This window comes from Gopherus evgoodei, chromosome 13, assembly GCF_007399415.2.
Source record: "Gopherus evgoodei ecotype Sinaloan lineage chromosome 13, rGopEvg1_v1.p, whole genome shotgun sequence".
In the NCBI taxonomy this organism is placed as follows: domain Eukaryota; kingdom Metazoa; phylum Chordata; order Testudines; family Testudinidae; genus Gopherus; species Gopherus evgoodei.
In genome coordinates, this window is record NC_044334.1 from 21,426,403 (window position 1) to 21,448,435 (window position 22,033).

General features: G+C 43.8%; 1 protein-coding gene across 2 annotated transcripts in view; it reads right to left on the reverse strand.

Annotated features, from left to right (window-relative positions):
• Positions 1-2,498: 2,498 nt before the first annotated feature.
• SLC5A1 (solute carrier family 5 member 1) overlaps positions 2,499-22,033 on the reverse strand; it is a 49,948-nt gene continuing 30,413 nt past the window's right edge. For both annotated transcript variants that reach the window (XM_030583338.1, XM_030583339.1), the window contains exons 8-15: positions 20,870-21,090; positions 20,008-20,143; positions 19,095-19,202; positions 18,091-18,241; positions 17,318-17,486; positions 9,183-9,398; positions 7,124-7,226; positions 2,499-4,748 (exon numbers count right to left, since the gene is read on the reverse strand). In XM_030583338.1, coding sequence (XP_030439198.1) covers positions 4,531-4,748; positions 7,124-7,226; positions 9,183-9,398; positions 17,318-17,486; positions 18,091-18,241; positions 19,095-19,202; positions 20,008-20,143; positions 20,870-21,090 — 1,322 coding nt within the window. In that variant the 3' untranslated portion in view covers positions 2,499-4,530. The remainder of the gene's footprint in view (positions 4,749-7,123; positions 7,227-9,182; positions 9,399-17,317; positions 17,487-18,090; positions 18,242-19,094; positions 19,203-20,007; positions 20,144-20,869; positions 21,091-22,033) is intronic.

Sequence of the window (22,033 nt, forward strand, 5' to 3'; positions counted from 1 at the left end):
AGCAACATTGTGGAGCTGCTTTGATTTATGGAAACGTTTTGGAGAACATTGTAAAAAAAAATCTGTACGTTCTAAATTATGTTTTTCCCCTCTTATTAACTAATGAAGACAAATGTCTGAAGACAAAATTCTTATCCCTAAGGAACAACTACAGCCATTCAGCACAACCCAATAGTCTGTCACAAGATAGTAATAATTTATAACATTTTAAAGCTTATTCATGGTATTTTCTTTTTTAAAACCAACCTTAAGTTTTATATTTATTTAATACACCTCTATCCCGATATAACACGGTCCTCGGGAGGCAAAAAATTTCACCGTGTTATAGGTGAGACCGCATTATATCAAACTTACGTTGCCCCCCTGTTCCTTGTTCCCTGACCGCCCTCTCCAGAGACCCCCGTCTCTAATCACCCCCAGGACCCCACCCCCATCCCGATTGCTCCGACCCCTGTCCACACACACACAGACACACACACATCCCGCCCCCTGACAGGCACTCACCAGCAGTGGCGGGAAGCGGAGCAGCCCGGCCCCAGCCCGCTCCATTCCGCCATCTCCGTGCCACGGCGCTCCACTTCCCACCGTCAGTGAGTGCATGGAGGTTGGGGAAAGGATGCCCCCCCCGCACTCACCTGCGGCGTGACGCGGCCCCAGCCTGCTCCGCTTTCCTTGCCCCTGCCCCAGGCATGTCGCTGGGGGGCGGCTGGGGAAAGGCCCTGCACTCAGCTGTCTGGCGGGAAGTGGAGCACCACGGCTGGGAGCTGGCAGAGTGGGGCTGGCTGAGGCTGGGCTGCTCCGCTTCCCGCCACCAGTGAGTGCGGAGAGCGTCCTTTCCCCAACCTTCCTGCACTTCTGCAGTAAGAGCAGGCTGACTTCAGACTCTAGAACAAGTGAGATGTTTGTCTGTAGCTCACTCACAGCTGTGCCATAAACAAAATGGCATCAGTATCTTTTGCTTTGAATTCAGGGCTTGATTCAGGATAAATGTGTGTCTTCTTTGGCTTGAACTTCTATCCTCAAAGCTCAATGCCTGTACTCAGTCAGGATAACCACCCAGAGCTTTTTTTTTCCTGTGGGCTACCTGTTGATTTCACATCTCTATTGACTTAGTATATCCATTGTTTTAGCTTATAATACTTAATTTACATCTTGACAGAAACAGGTGAATAAACATCTATTGTCTCACAGGATTTGCCCTAACTTTGTAATTCTATTAATGAAAGATCAGACTTGCCTGACAGCATTTGTTCTTTTTAAAAACAATATTGCTTATGGCTCAGATATTTACATATTTTTCACTACATAGTGCTTCTTTTATATCACTAGAAATTAATGTAGATTTGCACAACTATTTTATGGGAAATGTATACATCTAGATATGAAAACATGACAGGCTATGTTAACCTGTCCCAAAAAGTCTCTTGCTATTTGATTATATCAAGTCATGAGGGTGCCCAGATGTTTTTTTGAACTCTGCTGACCTCAGAAATTCCAGATTTACAAAGGTGTTAGACCAGAATCCACCACCCCCATCTCTACAGGAATGGGGATGTTCAATTTCTGTGCACATTAGTCCTTGGCTTTGTCTGCTGATATGCACCAGTTTAACAGCACTTATGGGATGCAGACAGTAGTCTACTAGAAATTGGACTGAAACCACCAACTCAATAAAACCCATGAATGTGCCTCAGTCCTTTTCTGGAGTAACTCCACTGACCTCAGTTATTCCAGATTTACAGTGATGTGAGACCCAGAATCTGCCACTCCCATCTCAATAGGAAATGGGCATGTTCAATTCCAGGCTAGTCCTTGGCTTTGTCTATTGACATGCCGCAGTTTAACAGCACCTATGGGATGCAGATAATAGTCTACTAGAAATTGGACTGAAATCACCAGAGGTGAAAGGCTCCATGTCCCATCACAAATCCACTGAGCCATACATTACTGCAATTTCACAGGTGGCTTTCGATAGAAATCCTACAGAGCAAGACAACTTGCCCTAAGGAGCAGTCAGCGTTTTCTGTGGTTGTGAACCCTGGACTCTACCAGCTCTAGTTTTCAAATGTCTCTCTCTCTCTGCACTTCCCCGTCTGTGATTTCAAAAAGCTTTATTATTCAGCCTTCATGGAGAAATGGAGCAAACAAGCAGCAAAGAGCCTGACAACAAAGAGTACCCAACAAGGGGGTCATGGCATGCCATGGCATAGGCTTCTCAGCTGGCTAGGGAAACCATCTGTGTTATTTTTGCCTTTATCCAAAAGGTCTCATCATTTCAGTGTTTTCAGTTTAGTTACAAACTGTAGCTAGGAAGGAGCTGCATCATCCACAAGAAGGGCTCATTCACTAGTTTCTCATCTGCTACAGCAACCCAGCCATTACAGCCATTTCCCAGATATGCAAATGATCAAGACTGAGGGCATCTGATTTCAGCTTTTAATCAAGAAATTTTTTTTATATTTTACATTTTCTATTGCGTTATATAAAGAACTCTTGACTTTCTGGTCCCCAAACACATTAGAAACATTTTAATACATACAACCTTCATAGTTAATGAAATATAATGAATTCCATAACAATACAATGACGACTGTTAAGATGCTCCCTGCTGCTCTATTTATTGTAAGACCATTGGCATTAGGATTCAGATTGTATTGATGATTTGGCACTATGCAGTACATGTCAGGATATTGCAGGGAAACAGAACATTATACTAAAAATCCTAGTGCAGCTACATGCAGTAAGAGGACAGCACATTTTGCTATGGACTCATCTGAATACGCTGTCAGAAGACAGTGCATCATGAAAGTAATAGGGATTTGCAGGAGTGCAGCATGCTTCAGAAAGATTGTATTGGTTTGCTTGTTACATGTTGCAGCACAGTGCAGTGTGCTGTAGAATACTGCAGGAAGATGAGATGCATGTTACACTGAACTGAGACGTTGCAGGACACTGTGGTACACAAGGCAAAAAGGATTGTAATATAGATTAGCTGCAGCAACTGGGAATTTCTGATGTGCCTTCTCTGTATCTATGCCTCCTTGGGAAGATGAATTAGGTGGTAAAAAGTTCTGGTTTCACTTTTCAGCCTGGAACTGCTCTCCATAACTTCTTACTAGTCTCTGAGACCCATGCCATGGTCATTGCCTAGAGTTGTTAACTCTTAATGAAGCTATTCTGGGAGATATTTTTTTCCAACATGACATTGTCATTTTCTTAAAATATCCTATTAAAATCTCCTGGATTCCTTTTAATAGTCACTGGGAGATGGATGCCAATTCTGGAAGACTCCAAGCCAAACCTGGAGGGCTGGCAACCCTATCATTGCCTCATCCAGGTCTCAGCCTGGTTTCACGCTCCCAAACAAAATGAAGACAATTGGAATGGTTTAGATGATGTTAGAGCAGTGACTGTTTTCCTTGGGGAAACTATAGTGTAACAGTCTTACTTCATGGCATGAATGAAATTTCTTAAAAACTGTCATAGAAGATTCATAATTTGGCAGGAAAAATACTGTAATGTCTTAGTGTACTTGGAAGCAAGACACAAAGCCAGAATTACCAGGTAGAAAATCCACTAAGAAGGGGAACTAAGTGCCTTCCTTATAAAATGAAGGTCCATAGTAAATGTAAATAGAGTCTAATTTTGACACATCATGCTAGGGAATCAAAACTACCATGAATATATTTTTATAAATAAAGCTTTCACATTCAAACAGATTCATATTAAACTAAATGCTCAGATTGCATTGGAACCTTTAAAGCTAATCTTGAGGAGTCAGGCATAGCCACGACTCTTATTAAGGCTGGTCAGACTTAGTTTGCCTTATTTCAAATCCACTCAAATAGCACAAGTTAAATTCAGATTGTACTGGGGTTCATATTCCACTCAGAAGAAAAAGTGATAAAAGAGGAGAGAAGAAAAAATCCACCGAAAACAGTGTAATGTATGGAACAGAAAATGGAAAGAGAAAAGGGCTATTAAAAATAGCTATAGTATCAAAGGAATTCATCAATAAAATGTCATCCAGAGGAACTCACCTAAGGCTGCCTTTATTTTGAGGGGATTCATTTATCCTAAACCCATAGCACAGCCCTTCATATAGCTGAACTTAAAAAAAAAAATCACCTTGGGAAAATGGCCAGAAATTTTCGCCAGTTCCCCAAAATAGTTCACAAAATCATGAACTCCATGCAGCTCATCCAGCCCTGGTTCTCATATTCTGAAACTGAGCTGTGAAAATGTATTTTGTAAGAAGAGAGATTTACTAAATTCTCCCTGATGTACTGGATTGAAATTCTACCCTTTGGGACTTTAGTATGCCTGCTCTTTAGCCAAAAGATGTTTAATTACCACTATATAACCAATGAATAAATCAATGTATTCATACAATCTCACTGTACAAATCTCATAAGTATATCTAACTGTATAATTTAGAAAACAATTTATTTTGAAGAATACAGTGCAATTTCAAAAGGAAAAGGGACTAGTGTTAGACCTTCATGTAAACTCTGGAGTGTGAGATGAGATTTATGCAAAGAAGGCATGACAGAATACAGCCACAGTCAGTAGAATGATGCCGTTTATGTTCACAACTTTTCTCCAGATTGGCGTCTCGGAAGTGTCAGTCAGTTTCTTCTCTATCGCTTCCTGCTCCTCTTTGCTCAATTTGGGACCATTTTTCTGATTTAAACCACAGAACCAGTTGTAGGCCTTCTTACAGCATCCTTGCTCTTCATCACCTTGTTCTGTGATAGAAAAAAATAGCACAGTGGTCAAGTAACATGGTGTGTATGGCTCCATAGGACTGGCATTAAAACAAGGTCTCAGTGATACAGAGTATTCTTTAGAGAACTGTTTTACAAATGCGGCCACTATGGCCTTTTCTTGCAGCCACAGCCACCTGTGCTGTGATGGGGGTGGGGGGTGAGGGGCACAAAGCAGTGGCCCCTCTCCCAGGGCCACTCGCAGCAGCTGGGCCCTGCCCCTCCTAACCCCCGGAGACCCAAATGCTGGAGGTGCAGGCAGCTGGTGAATTCCCCACTTACCAGGGTAGGGTAAGGAACGCAGGCTTTGGCCACAGGGCTTCGTACTCCATGCACACGATGGCAGGCTCTGGTTCCAATCTCCGGAACCAGACTCACCACCCGTACCATTGTTCCCAAGCCCCACTGCCTCCCTGCCAACCTCCCCATCCAGGGCTTAATTTGTCCCAGGGCTTGTGGGGGCTGAGAAAGTCTGCTGTGAAAAGTGATATTAAAAAACATACAAGTATCACTTTTCACAGCAGAAGAATTGCCAGCGCAACCAAAAAAGCAAAAGAAACAACAACAATAAAAAGACAAGAACACGAAAAGTGCCTTATTTGCATTTCTATTCTGTTTAGGTCCAGTAAAGAATACAGACAACTGTAAATTATTTTTATTACTGAGTCTGAAAAAAAAACACCTGCATGAATAAAATATGATTTGGACATGTATATGTGCATATTTATTTGTTTTTCCTGAAGTTAATTAAATATTTTAAGAAAAATTGTCAGCACAGCCATCAGCAAGAATTGGTGGCCACACTCTGAGGCCACCAAAAAAATTGTTGTGAGAACCTCTGCTTTAGAGCCTCTTGGAACTGAAATAACAGCTCCAATTTGTGATCTTAATGATGAAAAATGCCTAAGGAGGGATGGGGGTGTAGAAACAGATCAACATTATGATTCCACAGCACATGTGCAAAGTGAGTGATTTATGATCATCAAGTAGCTCTGTAGCTATTGCTAATAATTTTGAACCCTACAAACCCCTGTGCTTTCCAGTTCACTAATGGTTTGTTCTCAGTTTGCAGTGATATAGCTGAAAATACTGGTAGCTCACAAATGCTAGAAATCACTAAGTTGATTCATGCACATTATAAATACTTGAACATACAGGATTGAGAAGTGTTGGGTACAGAGTAATAGGCCAGATCTTCACCTCCTGGCCCTCCCCAACTACACCTCCTTATGCGTCGTGCTGCTTTGCAGTTGGGGAGAGAGGAAGGGGCCACAGGGAGCCATCTGGGGCTCCCTCGGTCAAGGCCGCACAAGGACAGCCCTAATTTACACCATTGAACAATCTGGCACTGCAAAGGTCCACTCTGCCACCTCCACTCTCCTTCCTCATTATGCCTTGCCTCCAACTTGCTCCCTCTTTCCTTTACATGGGGTAAGGTTAGGGAGGGCAGCTGTGTAGGAGGCAGCTCCAACTTTCTGCTTGCAGACAGATCCCCTGCCGGGGGGATTCTCCACCAGTTATCTCTGGCTGATTTAAGGCAACTTTCCCCTGCTTACATGGTGCGCAGAGGCCTTAGAGGATAAAGACACCAGCCATGTCTCTTCAGCCTGAGATTGAGAAGTAGGTCGCTGATTTGTGAAGGGTTTCTCTGCTTAATCAGATGTTGGGGTTTTTTTGTATTCTTGACGAAGCCCTGGCTAGGAGGATTTAGTTGGGGATTGGTCCTGCTTTGAGCAGGGGGTTGGAATAGATGACCCTCTGAGGTCTCTTCCAACCCTGATATTCTATGATTTTTTTTTTTTATTAAATGGCTGAATTCACTGATGCTTTCAACCTTGTGGAAGTGAGCCTTGTGTCAGAGCCTGGAGCCAGGCAAAGTTTTGTGTAAATTTCCCAATGCAGTTCTGGCAAAACACCTTCATCCTGCTGTGCACCACCTTCACTGTTTCAAAACCTAACCCCTACACACGACTTCCAAATGCATCTTCATTCTGTCCTTTAAAGTGTAAGGCCCACACACAACTCTTGCAACCACATCGCTCCTGAGCTGTACCATCCCAGTTTGTTTTAGCCCTAGGCTTCTCACCTAATTATATGAAGGCTTTTGTGCTGTGCACAAAAATCAACTGGAACTAGATTGTCATTGTGTAATTAATTTCACTCACAATCTACACCAGACCCACTTAATAGACAGTGGTGAAAAATCTGTGCATTAACTTTGCCTACTGGCCCTTTAGCATGTGAGTTTTCATGGGAGTACAGGGCACTTTCACTGCTTCTTCTGTACTGAAGTTGGGAACCTCAAATACACTAATGGCTTCCACCAATCTTAAATGAGAGTGTTATTCAGAAATCACCTGATACATCATCATTGCTCCCAGGTTCCTCAATCTTCTCATTTGCATCCAGGTCAATACGTTCCTCTTTGCTGTTCCGAAGAGACCAGCACAAACGGTAAAGCTGCCATTAAACAAAATATGAGTTTACAATGCTGCAAGCCTTAGAATGCTGAGATCAGCACAGGATTTGGGGGTCTCATGAATGTTTGCTAAATAATACTCAGGGATTATTAGGGCTCTCGTAAGACTGGGGACAGATAGTGTAGGAGACTATTCCTCTTTCCCGTTCTTAACCCCTTCATCCCTTAAATCTTTGTTTGCTACAACGCACAGTATGCATCACCTATTGTGTGTCTCTCTCAGAAATCAAATTCCCTTCTTATTGTGTATTTTTGCACTACAGTAGAACCTCAGCATTACAGACACCTCAGGAATGGAGGTCGTTCATAACTCTGAAATGTTTGTAATTCTGAACAAAACGTTATGGTTGTTCTTTAAAAAGTTTACAAATGAACATTGACTTAATACAGCTTTGAAATTTTACTAAACAGAAGAAAAATGCTGGTTTTAACCATCTTAATTTAAATGAAAAGCAGAGACAGTTTTGTTACCTTGTCAATTCTTTTTTTTTAACACTCTTTTTTAAGTAGTTTACACTGAATACAGTACAGTACTGTATTTGCTTTTTTTTGTCTTTGCTGCTGCCATATTGCATACTTCCAGTTCCAAATGAGGTGTGTGGTTGACTGGTCAATTCATAACTCTGGTGTTTGTAACTCTGAGGTTCCACTGTATATAGTGTTGTCATAAACAGATAAGTAAGAGTTAATAGAACAGAAGTACTTCATATCTCTTTTGCCTGTAAAGGGTTAACAAGATCAGTGAGCCTGGCTTTCACCTGACCAGAGGACCAATCAGGGGACAGGATACTTTCAAATCTTGAGGGAGGGAAGCTTTTGTGTGTGCTGTTAGTGTTTGGTTGTTGTTCTCTCTGGGTTCTGAGAGTGACCAGATGTGCAACCAGGTTTCTTTCCAATCTCTCTGATACAGTCTCATATATGTCCAGAATAGTAAGTACTAGGTAGATAAGGCGAGTTAGGCTTCTGTTTGTTCTCTTTATTTGCAAATATGTATTTGGCTGGAAGGAGTTCAAATTTGTATTTTGCTGAAAGAATTTTAATTTGTACTTGTATACTTAGGCTGGGAGGGTAGTCCCAGTGTCTATAGCTGAAAGACCCTGTAACATATTCCATCTAAATTTACAAAGATAATTTTTACTGTTTTTTCTTTTTTGAATCAAAAGCTTTTCTTGTTTTTTTATTCCGGTGTGAGATCCCAGGGGACGGGGTCTGGATTCACCAGGGAATTGGTGGGGAGAAAGGAGGGAAGGGGGAGAGAAAGGTTAATTTCTCTCTGTGTTAGGATTACTTTCTCTCTCAGGGACAGTCTGGGAGGGGGAGAGAAAAGGAGGGGGGGAAGGTGAATTTTCCTCTCTGTTTTAAGATTCAAGGAGTCTGAATCACACAGTGATCTTCCAGGGTAACCCAGGGAGGGGAAGCCTGGGAGAGGCAACGGTAAGGGAAAGGGTTTACTTTCCTTGTGTTAAGATCCAGAGGGTCTGGGTCTTGGGGGTCCCCGGGCAAGGTTTTGGGGGAACCAGAGTGTACCAGGCACTGGAATTCCTGGTTGGTGGCAGCGCTACAAGTACTAAGCTGGTAATTGCGCTTAGAGGAATTCATGCTGGTACCCCATCTTTTGGATACTAAGGTTCAGAGTGGGGAATTATACCATGACAAATATCTTCATGGCGTTAGTAGTTACAGAGTACTCTCCAGAACATTTGTTTTCCTAGCAGAGTGTGCTTCATTTCCAGAGATATCTGGACCAAGGAATAATTTGAAAAAGATGCAAAACTTTTCTCTGAACCCAGTTAACTGGAAGGATCCTATATAATGTATACAATTAAAATTCCAGGGTAGAATATACTTAATGCTACTTACAGTGTAAATTAAAGTGATCAGTTTAATAGATCTCCTCTATCTCAGGGAGCCGGAGAGCAAGAGACAGTGATACTCACATGAACATCCGGAATGGGTTTAGTTATCAGTGAGACGCCCAAGATGATGATGATGCAGATCCCAAAAAGGATTATAGCAAAGTACAAATAGTGAATTCCACAAATGATCTCTGGACAATTGCTGGGGTTTACACAGCTGCCAGTTCCATAGGCAAACTCTGTAATCATTCGAGTCAGCCCAATGGCCAGCCCAAAGACCAAGCCCCAGAAGGCACCCTGCAAAAGAAAGTGACAGGCAGATTTATCAGAAAGCTGTTGTGGATATTTAAATACATTGCCTTCTTTAACCTACTAATGGCAATGCAATGTGCACTACTGCCAATGGACATGTGAGCAACCTACATCACCAAGGAATTAAGAACAGGAAGAACATAAGCCTTCTTATTAACCAGAAGCAAACGAGTTATTAAATTGAACTCCTAGTGTAAACGCACATCATGTACTGGCTAGGAAATCAAGAGAATCTCCAGAAGTCTTTGAAAAGGTCAAAGTGCTTTTCCTGGCTTTAAAAATAACTCTTTTCTTTATATAACAGCACCTTAGAACCCGGCCTCCCTCCCCTACAAATGTAGGGTGACTGTAGGATGGCTTGGGAGCATTAGCCTGTACATGCTACTATGCTATTGAAGGTTTGCTCATGAGTGCTGGGTTACTGGCAAGGGTTTTGTTTTTTTTTGTTTTTGTTTTTGTTTTTTAAAGAACAGCAGCACTGCAGTGTTTGTTTTGAAAAGAAATTGTTTCTCAAGAATTACATGAGGTTTGCATTCAGATATTCGAAGAAAAGGCTCTGCAACCTCGACATATCCCAATAAAATTGCTAGGAATGCCCTGTCCCAACTCTGCATGAGATTCTTTGGCCTGCGATATGAAGGAGGTTAGACTAGATGATCACAGAGTTCCTTTCCAGCCTTAAAAATCTATTAAATCATTACAATCCTCTGCCCCCATAGCACAGCTCATTCAAGCTGTTTTTGAAGTTTGCAGAATGTCAGATGAGCTTCTAGAATTTTAGATCCTTATCTGAATCAAACCTTTGAAAAGAAGGTTACTCATGCTATGCAGTACCTGAGGTTTTTCAAGATGTGTTTCCCTACAGATGCTCCACTTTAGATGCAGTAGCATCCCTGCACCTGTGATTGGAGATCTTCAGTAGCAGGGCCCCGTTAGGCCACACATGCGCTCCTCCCCATTTCATGCCGAGAGTGGCGTCTATATAGCGCTATGTGGTCCAACTGCTGTCAGTTCCTTCTCTACTGCAGAGTCAATGTTTGAACTCTGAAGCAGAGGGGAGGAGGGCGGGTAGTGCAGTACCCACAGGACACATATCTCAAATAATCTCACTTACTGCATAGGGCGAGTAACTTTCTTCTCTTCAAGTAGTGTCCGTATGGTGTAGGTGACTGTAGAGCAGTGCCCTTAGTTGGAAGACTGGGATGATCTCTACTGAGGACGACAGGTCTGTGTGTCCTAGCAGGGCACTTGATGCGGAATTGTGGGTGAAAACATAATGATGACTGAAGGTGTCTGTGGACACCCAGGTGGCTGCCTTACAAATGTCAGTAATCAGCACTATATTCAGGAAAGCTATTGATGTGGACAGCAATTGAGTGCCAGATGGGGGCTGAAGTTTGTGATGTTGATAGCAAAGGTGGATGCACCCTGAGATCCATTTCCAAGGATGTTTGGATATTGCTGAACCTTTTGATCTTTCAGAGATAGAGAGAAATAAATGTGGCTATTGTCTGAACAATTTGGTTCTGTCAAGGTAGAAAGCTAGTGCCCGTTTGACATCTGACCTCAGGCTGATTGCTATGTGGCTCAGGGAAGGTGGATAGGTTGGTTTGGATGGAATGAGGGTCGTACCTTGGGTAAGAACTACTGGTGAGATCATAACGTGACCTTATCTTTATAGAAGATTGTGTACGGAAGGATATGCCAACATGGCACCAATTTCTTCTACCCGTCAGGCAGATGTAATCACTATGAGAAACAGTTTTCATGGATAGGTGCATGTAGGAGCAGGACATCATTGGTTTGACTGGGGGCTGGTGATTCAGAATAGAATGAGGCTGAGATCCCAACGTGGGGTGGGGTCTCATACTTCAGGGTAAAGGTTTTGGAGACCTTTAAGGTCTTTTTGTCATTGGTTGAGTAAATACCAACTGCCCTCTATCTTGGAGTGGAATGTAGTAATGACGGCCAGATGTATGCAAATGGAGCTTGTGGATAGCCCCAATCTCTTGAGTTCCAGGATGTAATCCAGAATGACTAGTAAAGAAGTGGCAATTGATGGGATATGTTTGGTGTTGCACTAAATCAAGAACTTTTTCCATTTCTGTAGGTACGTATATCGAGTTGTCAAATATCTGCTATTTAAAAGAATCTCCTTTACACTTTCAAAACAGGTTACCTTCGGATCCTGGAACCATGAAGGAGCCAGGCCTTCAAATGGAAGTTCTAGATTTGGATGGAGAATCTGGCATGTCTCCTGAGAGAAGAGGTGTGGTGTTGACTGCAGGGTAATCAGTGGACAGACTGTCATGCACAAGAGGTTAGGATACCAGATCTGTCATGGCAAGGGGTTCCGAAGACGGCCCTCGCTCATTTCACTTGTATCTTGTTGAGCACTTTGAATGGTAGGGGAAAGGGTGGGAAAGCATAGAGGAAGGGTGCATCCCAGAAAATGTGAAAGGCATCCCCCAGAGATTGGTGACCTAGACCTGCTCTTGAGCAAAATTGTTGGCATTTGGTGTTTTGGGGAGTGGCAGACAGATCTATGATCAGGAATCCCCAGTGACTGAATGTGTATTGTAGGGTTCTTGTGTCCATCTCCCACTCGTGTTCTGTGAGAACCTCCTGCTCAGTGAGTCTGCCATGGTGTTTACATGTGTAGGTATGTGGCAGAGATGTCAATGCCATGTTGGATAGACCAGTTCCACAATTTTAGAGCTTCTGTGCATAGGGATTGGGACCTCTCTGCCTCCCTCACCCCCCACCTGTTGATATAGAACATGCAGGTGGTGGTGTGCATTGTTACTCTTATGGTCCTTTGTCGATTATTGGCAGAAAGTGTCACCATGCACATAATTCTAGAAGGTTGGTGTGCAACATGGAATCTGACAGGGATCACTTGCCCTGTACTGTGTGAGTTTGTAGATGGGCTCCCCATCCAAACAATGAGGTGTCAGTTGTCAATATCAAGGACAGTGTTGGTTGGAGGAAGGGGACCCACATGCAGACATTTCAGGGTTGCATTCACTAGTCTAATGAGTCTTTGATCTTGATTGATATTGAGAGCAGTGTGTTTAGGCTATGTCTGTGGGGTACGAATGCTGTTCGTAGCCATCCCTGAAGACAGCGCATGTGCAATCTTGCATGTTTCACCATGAACTTGGCCACTACCATATGACCAAGCAGCTATTTACAAGTCCTGGCAGAGATCCATGGGCAGGTTCTCACAGTGGAGATGAGGGTGATTATTGTGGAAAATCTGTGCACTGTGAGAAAGGCTCTGGCCTTTATAGCATCCAGTTGGGCCTCAAATTCCAGATGCTGGGCTGGCATCAGTACTGATTTTTGTATGTTTATTTGGAGGCTGAAGTCTGAGAAAAGGTTCATCTGGAGGGAGCCATGAGGAGGCAGTCGTCTACATATGGGAATCTTACAATCCCTTGTTTGCAAAGGTGTCGCCACCACCGCGAAGACCTTAGAAAATATCCTGGGTGCCATAGAGAGATCAAAGTACCTTTTATTAATACTGGTCAGACCCCAGATGAAATCTGAGAAATCGCTATAGGAAGACTGATGTGGAAGTACGTGCTTTGGAGGTTGAGGGCCCAGTCCCCCTGTTTTAGGGCTGGGATTATTGTTGATAGTGTGACCATCTTGAAGCATTGTAATTTGATGAACTTGTTGAGGCTCCTCAAGTCTAGGATAAGTCTCTACCTGCTGGGTTTCTTTTGGATCCGAAAATACTGGGAATATAAAAAACTTTCCCTCTGTGTTGGAATGGGACCAGTTCTATAGCACCCAGGTGCAGGTGGTTTATTTTCTTTTTGTAGAAGGGGTTTGTGAGAAGGGTCCCTGAAGAGAGACAGGGAAGAGGGGTCGGTGGTTAGGAGAGAGGAACAGAATAGAATACCCACTTGTCAGAGGTGATTTTTCGCCATGATGGCTATAATGGGGTCAATCAGTTGCCAAACTGAAGGATTACTGGAGATAGTTTCAGCAACTGGACCAGGGGAGGCATCTCAGGGCCTTGACCACATTTTCAAAATTGTGGTGTAGAGATGGATGAGTGGGGTGTAGTTGCCTGTGCCAATGTCTGCCTGTGTTTGGGAGGTGGTCTTGGTCACCTGCATTGTGTATCATAAAGCTACTGAAGGGTGGAATGTGGAGGTTTAGATCTTGGAGTAGATTGATATCTACCTGTCTTCTCTTCAGCACTGCTGTATGCATGCCAGGAGATCTCAGTGTCACTCTAGAATCTTTTCAAGAATGTCAGGAGTCATCAATATGCTTGGCAAAGAGTTTAGATCCTTCACACAGTAGATCTTCCACCGTCATCTGCGCTTCCCTGGGGAACCCTGAGAGATGGAACCATGAGGCTCATCTCATCACTACAGATGCTGCAATGGAGCGGGCTACCATGTCCACGGCATCCAGAGAGGCCTGTGGCACCGTACAAGACAGAAATTGTCTTTCCACCACCTGCTGCTTTTTGTCCTCTAGAAGATGTTGACTGACCTCATGAAACTTGGAATAGTCCACATGGTTATATTTAGCTAGGAGAGCCTCATAATTAGCAATTCCTCTTCCTGTCATAAGGGGCTGTCCTGGAACAGTTGTGTCATCCTTCCTCCTGCACCACATTGACTATGAGGGAGTTTGAAGTAGGATGAGAAAATAGGAATTCCATGCCCTTAGCAGGGATATAGTACTTCTCGTTCACTCACTTGCAGGTAGAGTGGTTTGCCAGATCAACTTGTCTGGGTCCAACAAGGCCTCGTTGATCGGAAGTGCGATCTTTGCCAACGTGGAGGACTGCAAGATGTTGAGCATCTTGAGCTTTTGTTCTCTAACTTCCTCCAGGGGGATCTGGAGAGAATCCACAATCCTGGGGAACAGTTTGTGGAACTGTTTAAAATCATCTACTGATGTTGGAGGTGATGGCATGATGACCTCATTGGGGAAGGATGAGGAGAAGTGGGCTGGTGATGTAACCTCTTCCTCTGTTTCTTCATCATGCTCCTCTAGCAATTCAGGTTCAGAGAAAGAGGCCTAGAGTCTGACAAGGACAGAGAGTGTATTTGTCCCTGTCTCTGCTCATAGTTTGGGAAAGTGTGACCTATATGCAGCCCAAGGGCAGTGTAGGGGAACAGGCACCTGGGGCTGCATCCAGGGGTGTCCATAACAAGGACTTGTGTCATTTCTGGTTTCTAGTGCAGTAGTATGATTCTGTGGAGCCCTTTGAGACAATCGTGGGATGTGAGGCATGATGGAGTACTCCTCTTCTTCCTCAATGGAGAAGGGTGGAGTGGTATTCGATGGTAAAAGAGAGTGGTGTGTGACAGATGTATATCCAGGGAAGAGGCATGGATTGTTGGGAGCTTGGTACAGAAGAGCGGTGATTCTGGAATGTCAGAAAGGATCAGGTCTCTCAGGTAGCGGAACTTTCGTGATACCAGCAGGAGCATCATCGGTACTGATGACTATATATGTATTTGTGAAGACATGATGGATAGTGATGGTGCAGATGTTAAGTGCCTTCTGTTGAACAACCAGTAGATGGCGCCAGGGGCTTAATAGGTGCTAAAGCACTCAAAGTCATTGAGGGAGATTTTAGATCTGTCCCTCTCAGTCCCAAGTGATTGTGTGTCTATTTGCGGTCCTGCCCTCTTAGGGCCCTTGGATCTCAAGAGTGCTGGGACTAGAGGTGTCTGGATGGTTATAGGAGCCAGGTCTCACCCCCAAAGATGTCGAGGCTACCGACCTCATGGGAGTTGCCTTTTTCCAAGGTGGCTCCTTGGTGAGTGAGTTGGCGCCTGTCTCTTCTCCGCTTGAGGGGGAGAATGAAGATTTTCCTTTTTGTGGTGTATGGTGAGCAGGGGTTGGCCGATGACCATGCTGATGGTGACTACCACAAAGGAGAGGTATTGGGGCCAGGGTCAGAGGCTAGTCGCAGTGAGTTCTCCATTATTAACAGTTTAGCCTCAATTCACGGTCCTTTCTGGACCGAGCCTTCCGTTTGTGACATTTTGTGCACTTCTGTGATATGTGCCTCTCACCCAAACAGTGTGCACTATGAGTAGCCATCGCTCACTGGAATAGCCTCATGACAGGAGAAGCACCTCTTATACCTGGAAGATGTGGGCATAGCCCCAGATAGGCAGAGCTACCCAGTAGGGAAGGCATAGTAAAGGAAACCTATGCTAATCTAAAAACAATGGGGAGGAAAGAGCCAAAGGAAAAAAGATATTTGTTGTAAGAGGGGGTAAAGGGAATTTTAAAATTTTTAAGAAAGCAGCTAATAACTAAGAAATAGTAGTGAAAACACTAGTATTATGAAGGACAGTAAAGACATATGCAAGACTCTGCTAAGGATTCGGTCACAGATCAAGGCAACTGAGACAGAACTGAGGGCAGTTGGACCACACAGCAATGAATAGATGCTGCTCATGGTGCAAGACTGGGAGGAGTGCCTGTATGGCCCAATGGGCACTGCTAGGGAAGATCTCCAATCCCAGGTGCAGGGACGCTACCGCATAGGGACACTACTCAAAGAACCACCTTCAGAGATTTGTCCTTCCCTATCCATTTGTTTACCCTACCTCCTAAATACAACAAAACCAACAGACATACAGAGCCAAAGTCTCTCCTGGAGTAAGCAGATGTAGTCCTCTGACTTTAGTCAAGTTGCACCCATTTGATGTAGAACTTGGCCCATAGGCTAAACAGGAGAAAACTAATGGTACAGAATTAAATATCCTGCTGGAAATTTTCTAGTTTGAACAAATTTTATTTTGTGACTATTATTGTTAAATGATCAGAAAAATCACAGAAATATATTGGAATAAGACAAGGTGAGACACTCAGTTTACAGTAGAAATAAGAATCTTTCCGAAAAGTCTAATCTGGAAGATACTAATAAAAATGGGGCTTTGATCCAGGCAGTGCTTCAAATTTCTTCAGCTTTTACTTGATCCCAGTATTTTTTCTAATTAGGAGTGTGCTTTGGATCAAATCCTGAGGATTTTACTAATTCTTAATCCATTTTTCTTCAGAACCTCAGGATTTGATCCATTACATGAGATTCAACCAAGCAGTGACTGGAAACGGAATATCTCTGCTTGGGAAATATCCACTCCTACTACTGTTAGTATATCCACCAATCTCCAGAGAAAGGAGTCAAAGTAACTAGAAAGCTCCAACCCCACCTGGAAACAGTGTTATATTGTTTATCTATTGGCTTTCCTCGCCATTGCATCTGTGCACCTCACAAACATTAATGAATTTATCCTCATGGGGACCATAGGCAAGTATTATCCTCAGCATTACAATTGGGGAAATTGAGCTACAGAGCTATTATTGGAGTGATTTTCAGAGGTGCTGAGCAGACAGTTCCTTTCTAAGGGAGTTGTTCCAAGTTCTCAGCACCTCTGAAATTCAAGCCAGCAGTGACCTGCCTAAGTTCTCACAGGGAGTCTGTGGCACAACTGGGAATAGAACCCAGATCTTATGAGTTCCAGTCCAGCAGCTTAACCAGAGGACTTTCTCCTTCCTTGTTGAGGCCTACAGAACCCTAAGAAGGTTGCAATAAAGCACTGTTTACCTGAAATTATCCCTTCAACACAAGTCACAGTGAAACAGTAGGTGGTTCCAGCTCCACAGCTGTCTAGAAGCCAACAAAGTCCATGCACATTTACATATATGTGGTGGAAGAGGAATATGAGGATTCCTCAACTGAGCCAAGAGCCCCCCAAGCATTCTGCTTTGGAACCTCAGGCACTGGCCTGTAGCGGGAATAGCCTTAAAGAAATTGAGAACAAACTAAGAAAGGGCAGTTGTCCCAGTGCACAGATGAATGTCTTCTGTGAACTTCTGCACACAGAGCTCTTCTCCTGGCCTGTACTCACCTCCTCATTCACCCTCTTACAGAAGATAGCAAGCAGGAAGACAGCAGCAATGGGTGGCCCCAGGTAGCTGGTGACAGACTGCATATAATCAAAGAGCTGCCCGCCCTGAGCTGACTGCACCATAGGAACCCAAGCAATGCTGATACCAATTAAAGCTAAGATAAATAACCTGCAAATACAGTTTAACATTGTGTTATTCAACCAGCATTAAAACATCAGCAAAAACAAACAGTAAATCAACCATCAGCACTGGGAGTAGGGTGGGGTGGGGCTGGGGGAAGCAACCAGCAATGAGATCTCACCAGATCCCTTGGCTCTTAGTCAACCCAAAATGAGAACTCTGCTATCAAAATAATAAATCACCTATAATAAGAAGTCATCTGTAAATACAGCAATCAATAAAACAGCAGAGAGGAATGAATAAATGAGAAATCAGCGCTTAGCTAGTGAATATTACTGATGCTGTAGCTTGGTCTAACTGGCATCTTGGAATGAAATTTAAATAGATCCCCTGGGATATCTGTAGGGAATAGACACCTCAGATTAATCTTTAAATAAGAAACATGGCTGGAAACTACCCCACAGAATATCGAGAAAGACACACATGGGATTAAGCTGTCAGGCCACAAGAGGTCACTGCTGCATCACATGCATTCAGTGGAAGGTGGTTCATCATCAAGGCACTTTAAGGTGAACTTTGAAGGGTGCAGTCTGTGATGGCTCCAATATTTCATTAGGTTCCTAATGCTGGGAAGGGGGACAGTAACACTTACCTTCCAGCCAACATAAGCTCTCTCTCGGAAGCCCGGGATCGTATTTTAGTGTAGATGTCCATGGTGAACAGAGTGCTAGCACTATTAAAAATGGAAGTCAGGGAGCTCATGAGAGAGGCCAACATGACTGACAACATCAGACCTCGCAGACCTGAAACACAGAGAGACACACCACCTGAGCTGGGGAGGGTCAGTCACTGGGAATGCTCCATAGGTGACATCTCTGAGTGCATGGTCTGACCTCTCCAACCCAGCTATCTGTTAGTAAATGAAGCATGCCCAGCTTATGACAACTTCATGGTACCCTACTGCAGATGGAAGGTAATGGTGCCTTTTAGGTCAGGAAGCACAACATTTTCAATACCACATAATACCCAGGCTGGACTGTTAGGAGATGGATAATGGCTGAGTGTATTTACTCAGATAGGAATCCTTTGTGTACAAAGTGAGGGGTCAGAGACACTCCCACAAAAACACAATCTTGTTGTTTATACTGCCTGATTGGACTCCGGGTCAGTGGGAGAGCAATAACCCCAAGGGGGCTGCACTTTCTCTTCCCAGTCCAGTGAGTTTAGCAGAGGGACTGCAAGCATGTCCCTCAACACAGAGATCCTGGCAGAGGCCGCCTCTTAATAACTGGCAACTGTAGGCCAGATTTATTTCTCTCAGAAGGCTAACGCCAGCAGCGTCTTACTGCCTCATGTTTGCAAATAGGTAACATTGTCGTGGCTAGGCTGTAACCATCTGGCATCTACGGTCACATTGATCATAATGCTTGGCATGTACAGGAATAAACTGTATATTGGAATGATCTAGGGCCTATGATAGCTGAGCCCTGATAACTCAAGAAACTAGTGATGTCAAATCGACTAAATGAGAATGCAGGTCTCCAGTTCTGGTAGCTGAATTTGAGCCCTGGGACATTTCTCCCCCTCAACAACTAGCTTCTATTAATCTGCCATCCATATTTTACCCACAAAAACTCTATCACAGCAACAGCTTACCATTCGGCATAAGGTCTAACACCATTTTTGGAAAAGCAATATTTGAACAGCCAACTTTGGTGCCACAGTATCTCTCACATTCTGAGGGCACAACACAAGCCACCGTATCTGAGAAAAAGATAACAAGACAGGGTTACTTGGGATCATAGCAGCAAGTTACTCAAAAATCAAGACTACTTCCCAAACCCATTTCCATGCTAAACAACTGGATTTATTTGCCTGATATCACTGTTGGCTCTGCAGCTGTGGGAAGGAATTCCATTCCTGCATCACTTCTTTCCTAGCTGGGGAATAGTGATGTTGCTGAGGTCAAGTCACCAAAACTGCATCCACAGAACTGCACAAGAAGTTGAGACTGAATAATGTGAGGACTACAAAACTGGGACTAGGGCAAAGTTAGTGTGTGCTCTGAAAGGCCCTCTCCAGCTCAGACCACCTGCTCTCCTCTGTTGTTGTACACACACTTCAGTGGAGAGAGAAAAAACCAACTGGTATTGCGCTCACACTGAGCTCAGGCAGCATGCAAATCACAGGCATTTCCATGAGCTGGGAACACTCCTCTCTGGGATCCAGGCACCACTCCCTCTGCCCTGTGAAGTCTGTCAGTCACAGACAGGAGTGTTTCCCACCCTCTCAGAGCAGGAATGTTGTAACAAATTCCAACAAAGAGGACACATGCTCTAGGATTCCTGTCCCCACAAAGGACAGTAATAGCATCACCGGGAGCCCTGAGCAGGGGAAGGAGAAAGAGCCCTGTCCTCTTACTTTGTGGGAAAGGCTGGTCTGTGTATGTGGTTTCATGGTCTGAGTCAGGAGAGGGACTGAAGGAGCTGGAGGGGGACAGCAAAGAAAACTGAGTGGGGCTGGAGGAGGAATGAGAAGAGAATGAGAGAGCTATAGTACTAGGTCTCACCCGTGTACAGAATTCGACTGATCATCCCAGGCATCACTATCAAAAACATGGGCAGCAGCTTCATGTACCCACACATGATGCAGCCGGCTTTCACATGGGACATGTTCTTGGCTGAGAGACATCGCTGAACAATAACCTGTCAATGAGACAGTAGATGTGAATGACTCCAGTTTTGTCACCCACACATGATTCCGGGCACACCAAGGCACAAATGACTCTGTTTCAACTGTATTCCAGCAAGAAGTCTTTGTTCTTGCTCATAATTACAAAAATACAAGGGCATTTGAAGGCCCAGTAACACATTTAAATGGTTAAAAGTAAATACTCTATTGTCTAACGCAGGGGTCAGCAACCTTTGGCATGTGGCTCACCACAGTAAGCACCCCGGTGGGCCGGGACGGTTTGTTTACCTGCCGTGTCCACAGGTTTGGCCGATTACGACTCCCACTGGCCAAGGTTCACCATCTTAGGCCAATGGGGGCGGCAGGAAGCAGTGGCTAGCACATCCCTCAGGCCGTGCCACTTCCCGCTGGGAAGCCAAGTCTATACTCAGATTGATAAAGGTCATATTTTCAAAATTGGACCCTCAATGTTCATCCACAGGATGTTGCAAGAAAGGGGGGTGGAAAATCACATACACAGCATATGTCCAGAATGGCATGAAAAAATAGTAAAGGAACATATACATCCTATTCACTTAACATAGAAGAGGCTGAGACTCTAAAAGCTATAGAGAAAAAAAAGCTCCTCTTAGGAGATAATCGCCATTTTTATGGCACAGGGTTGGGGTGAGAGAGATCAATCCAACTACACTGCAAATTTTAGAATGCTCTGAACTTCCCAGTTGTTGCCTTTACAATACCTGATCTGTGCACCAGTACCACAAAGCAATGATGCTCAACCCAAAGATAAGGCCCGGCCATGGCAAATCTCCAGTGATCGCGTCTCGGAAGATGTGGAAAGAATCTGCCCGAGGGGTGTAGCATTTTGGGTCAATGGTAATGTTTCCATATGAGGTGTTGCTTGGAATTGCTTGCATATATTTCTCCATAAAGGCCTCATATCCTCCTACTTCAGCAAATCCTGAAAAACAGAATGTAAAGACCCTATCATGGTACTGGACACTTGAAACTCTTGATGGAGCTGAAGAGTCCAAGGAGAAAACTCCATGCCATCAATGATAGGTTTCAGAGCAGTAGCCGTGTTAGTCTGTATCCGTAAAAAGAATAGGAGTACTTGTAGCACCTTAGAGACTAACAAATTTATTGTAGCATAAGCTTTCGTGGGCTACAGTTCACTTAATCAGATGCATGTAGTGGAAAATACAGAAGGAAGATATTATATATATCACACACACACAGGGAACATGAAACAATCAGTGTTACCATACATAAGGCAAGTGATCAGTTAAGGTGATATGTTGTCAGCAGGAGAGAAAAATAACTGTTTGTAGTGGTAATGAAAATGGCCCATTTCCAGCACTTGACAGGAGATATAAGGAACTGTACTGGGATGGGGGTGGGGGAGATAAGCATGGGGAAATAGTTTTACTTTGTGTAATAGCTCATCCACTCCCAGCCAAACTGGACAGTCTCTACGTAAAAGAATAAATCGACACAAATCAGACGTCAAGAATTATAACATTCAAAAACCAGTTGGAGAACACTTCAATCTCCCTGGCCACTCAATTACAGGCCTAAAAGTCACAATATTACAATAAAAAAACTTCAAAAACAGACTCCAATGAGAGAGTGCTGAATTGGAATTAATTTGCAAATTGGACACCATTAAATTAGGTTTGAATAAAGACTGGGAGTGGATGGGCCATTACACAAAGTAAAACTATTTCCCCATGCTAATCTCCACCCCTCTTCCCCACCAGTTCCTTGTATCTCCTTGTCAAGTGCTGGAAATGGGCCATTTTCATTACCACTACAAACAGTTATTTTTCTCTCCTGCTGACAACAGCTCACCTTAACTGATCACTCTCCTTATAATGTGTATGGTAACATCCACTGTTTCATGT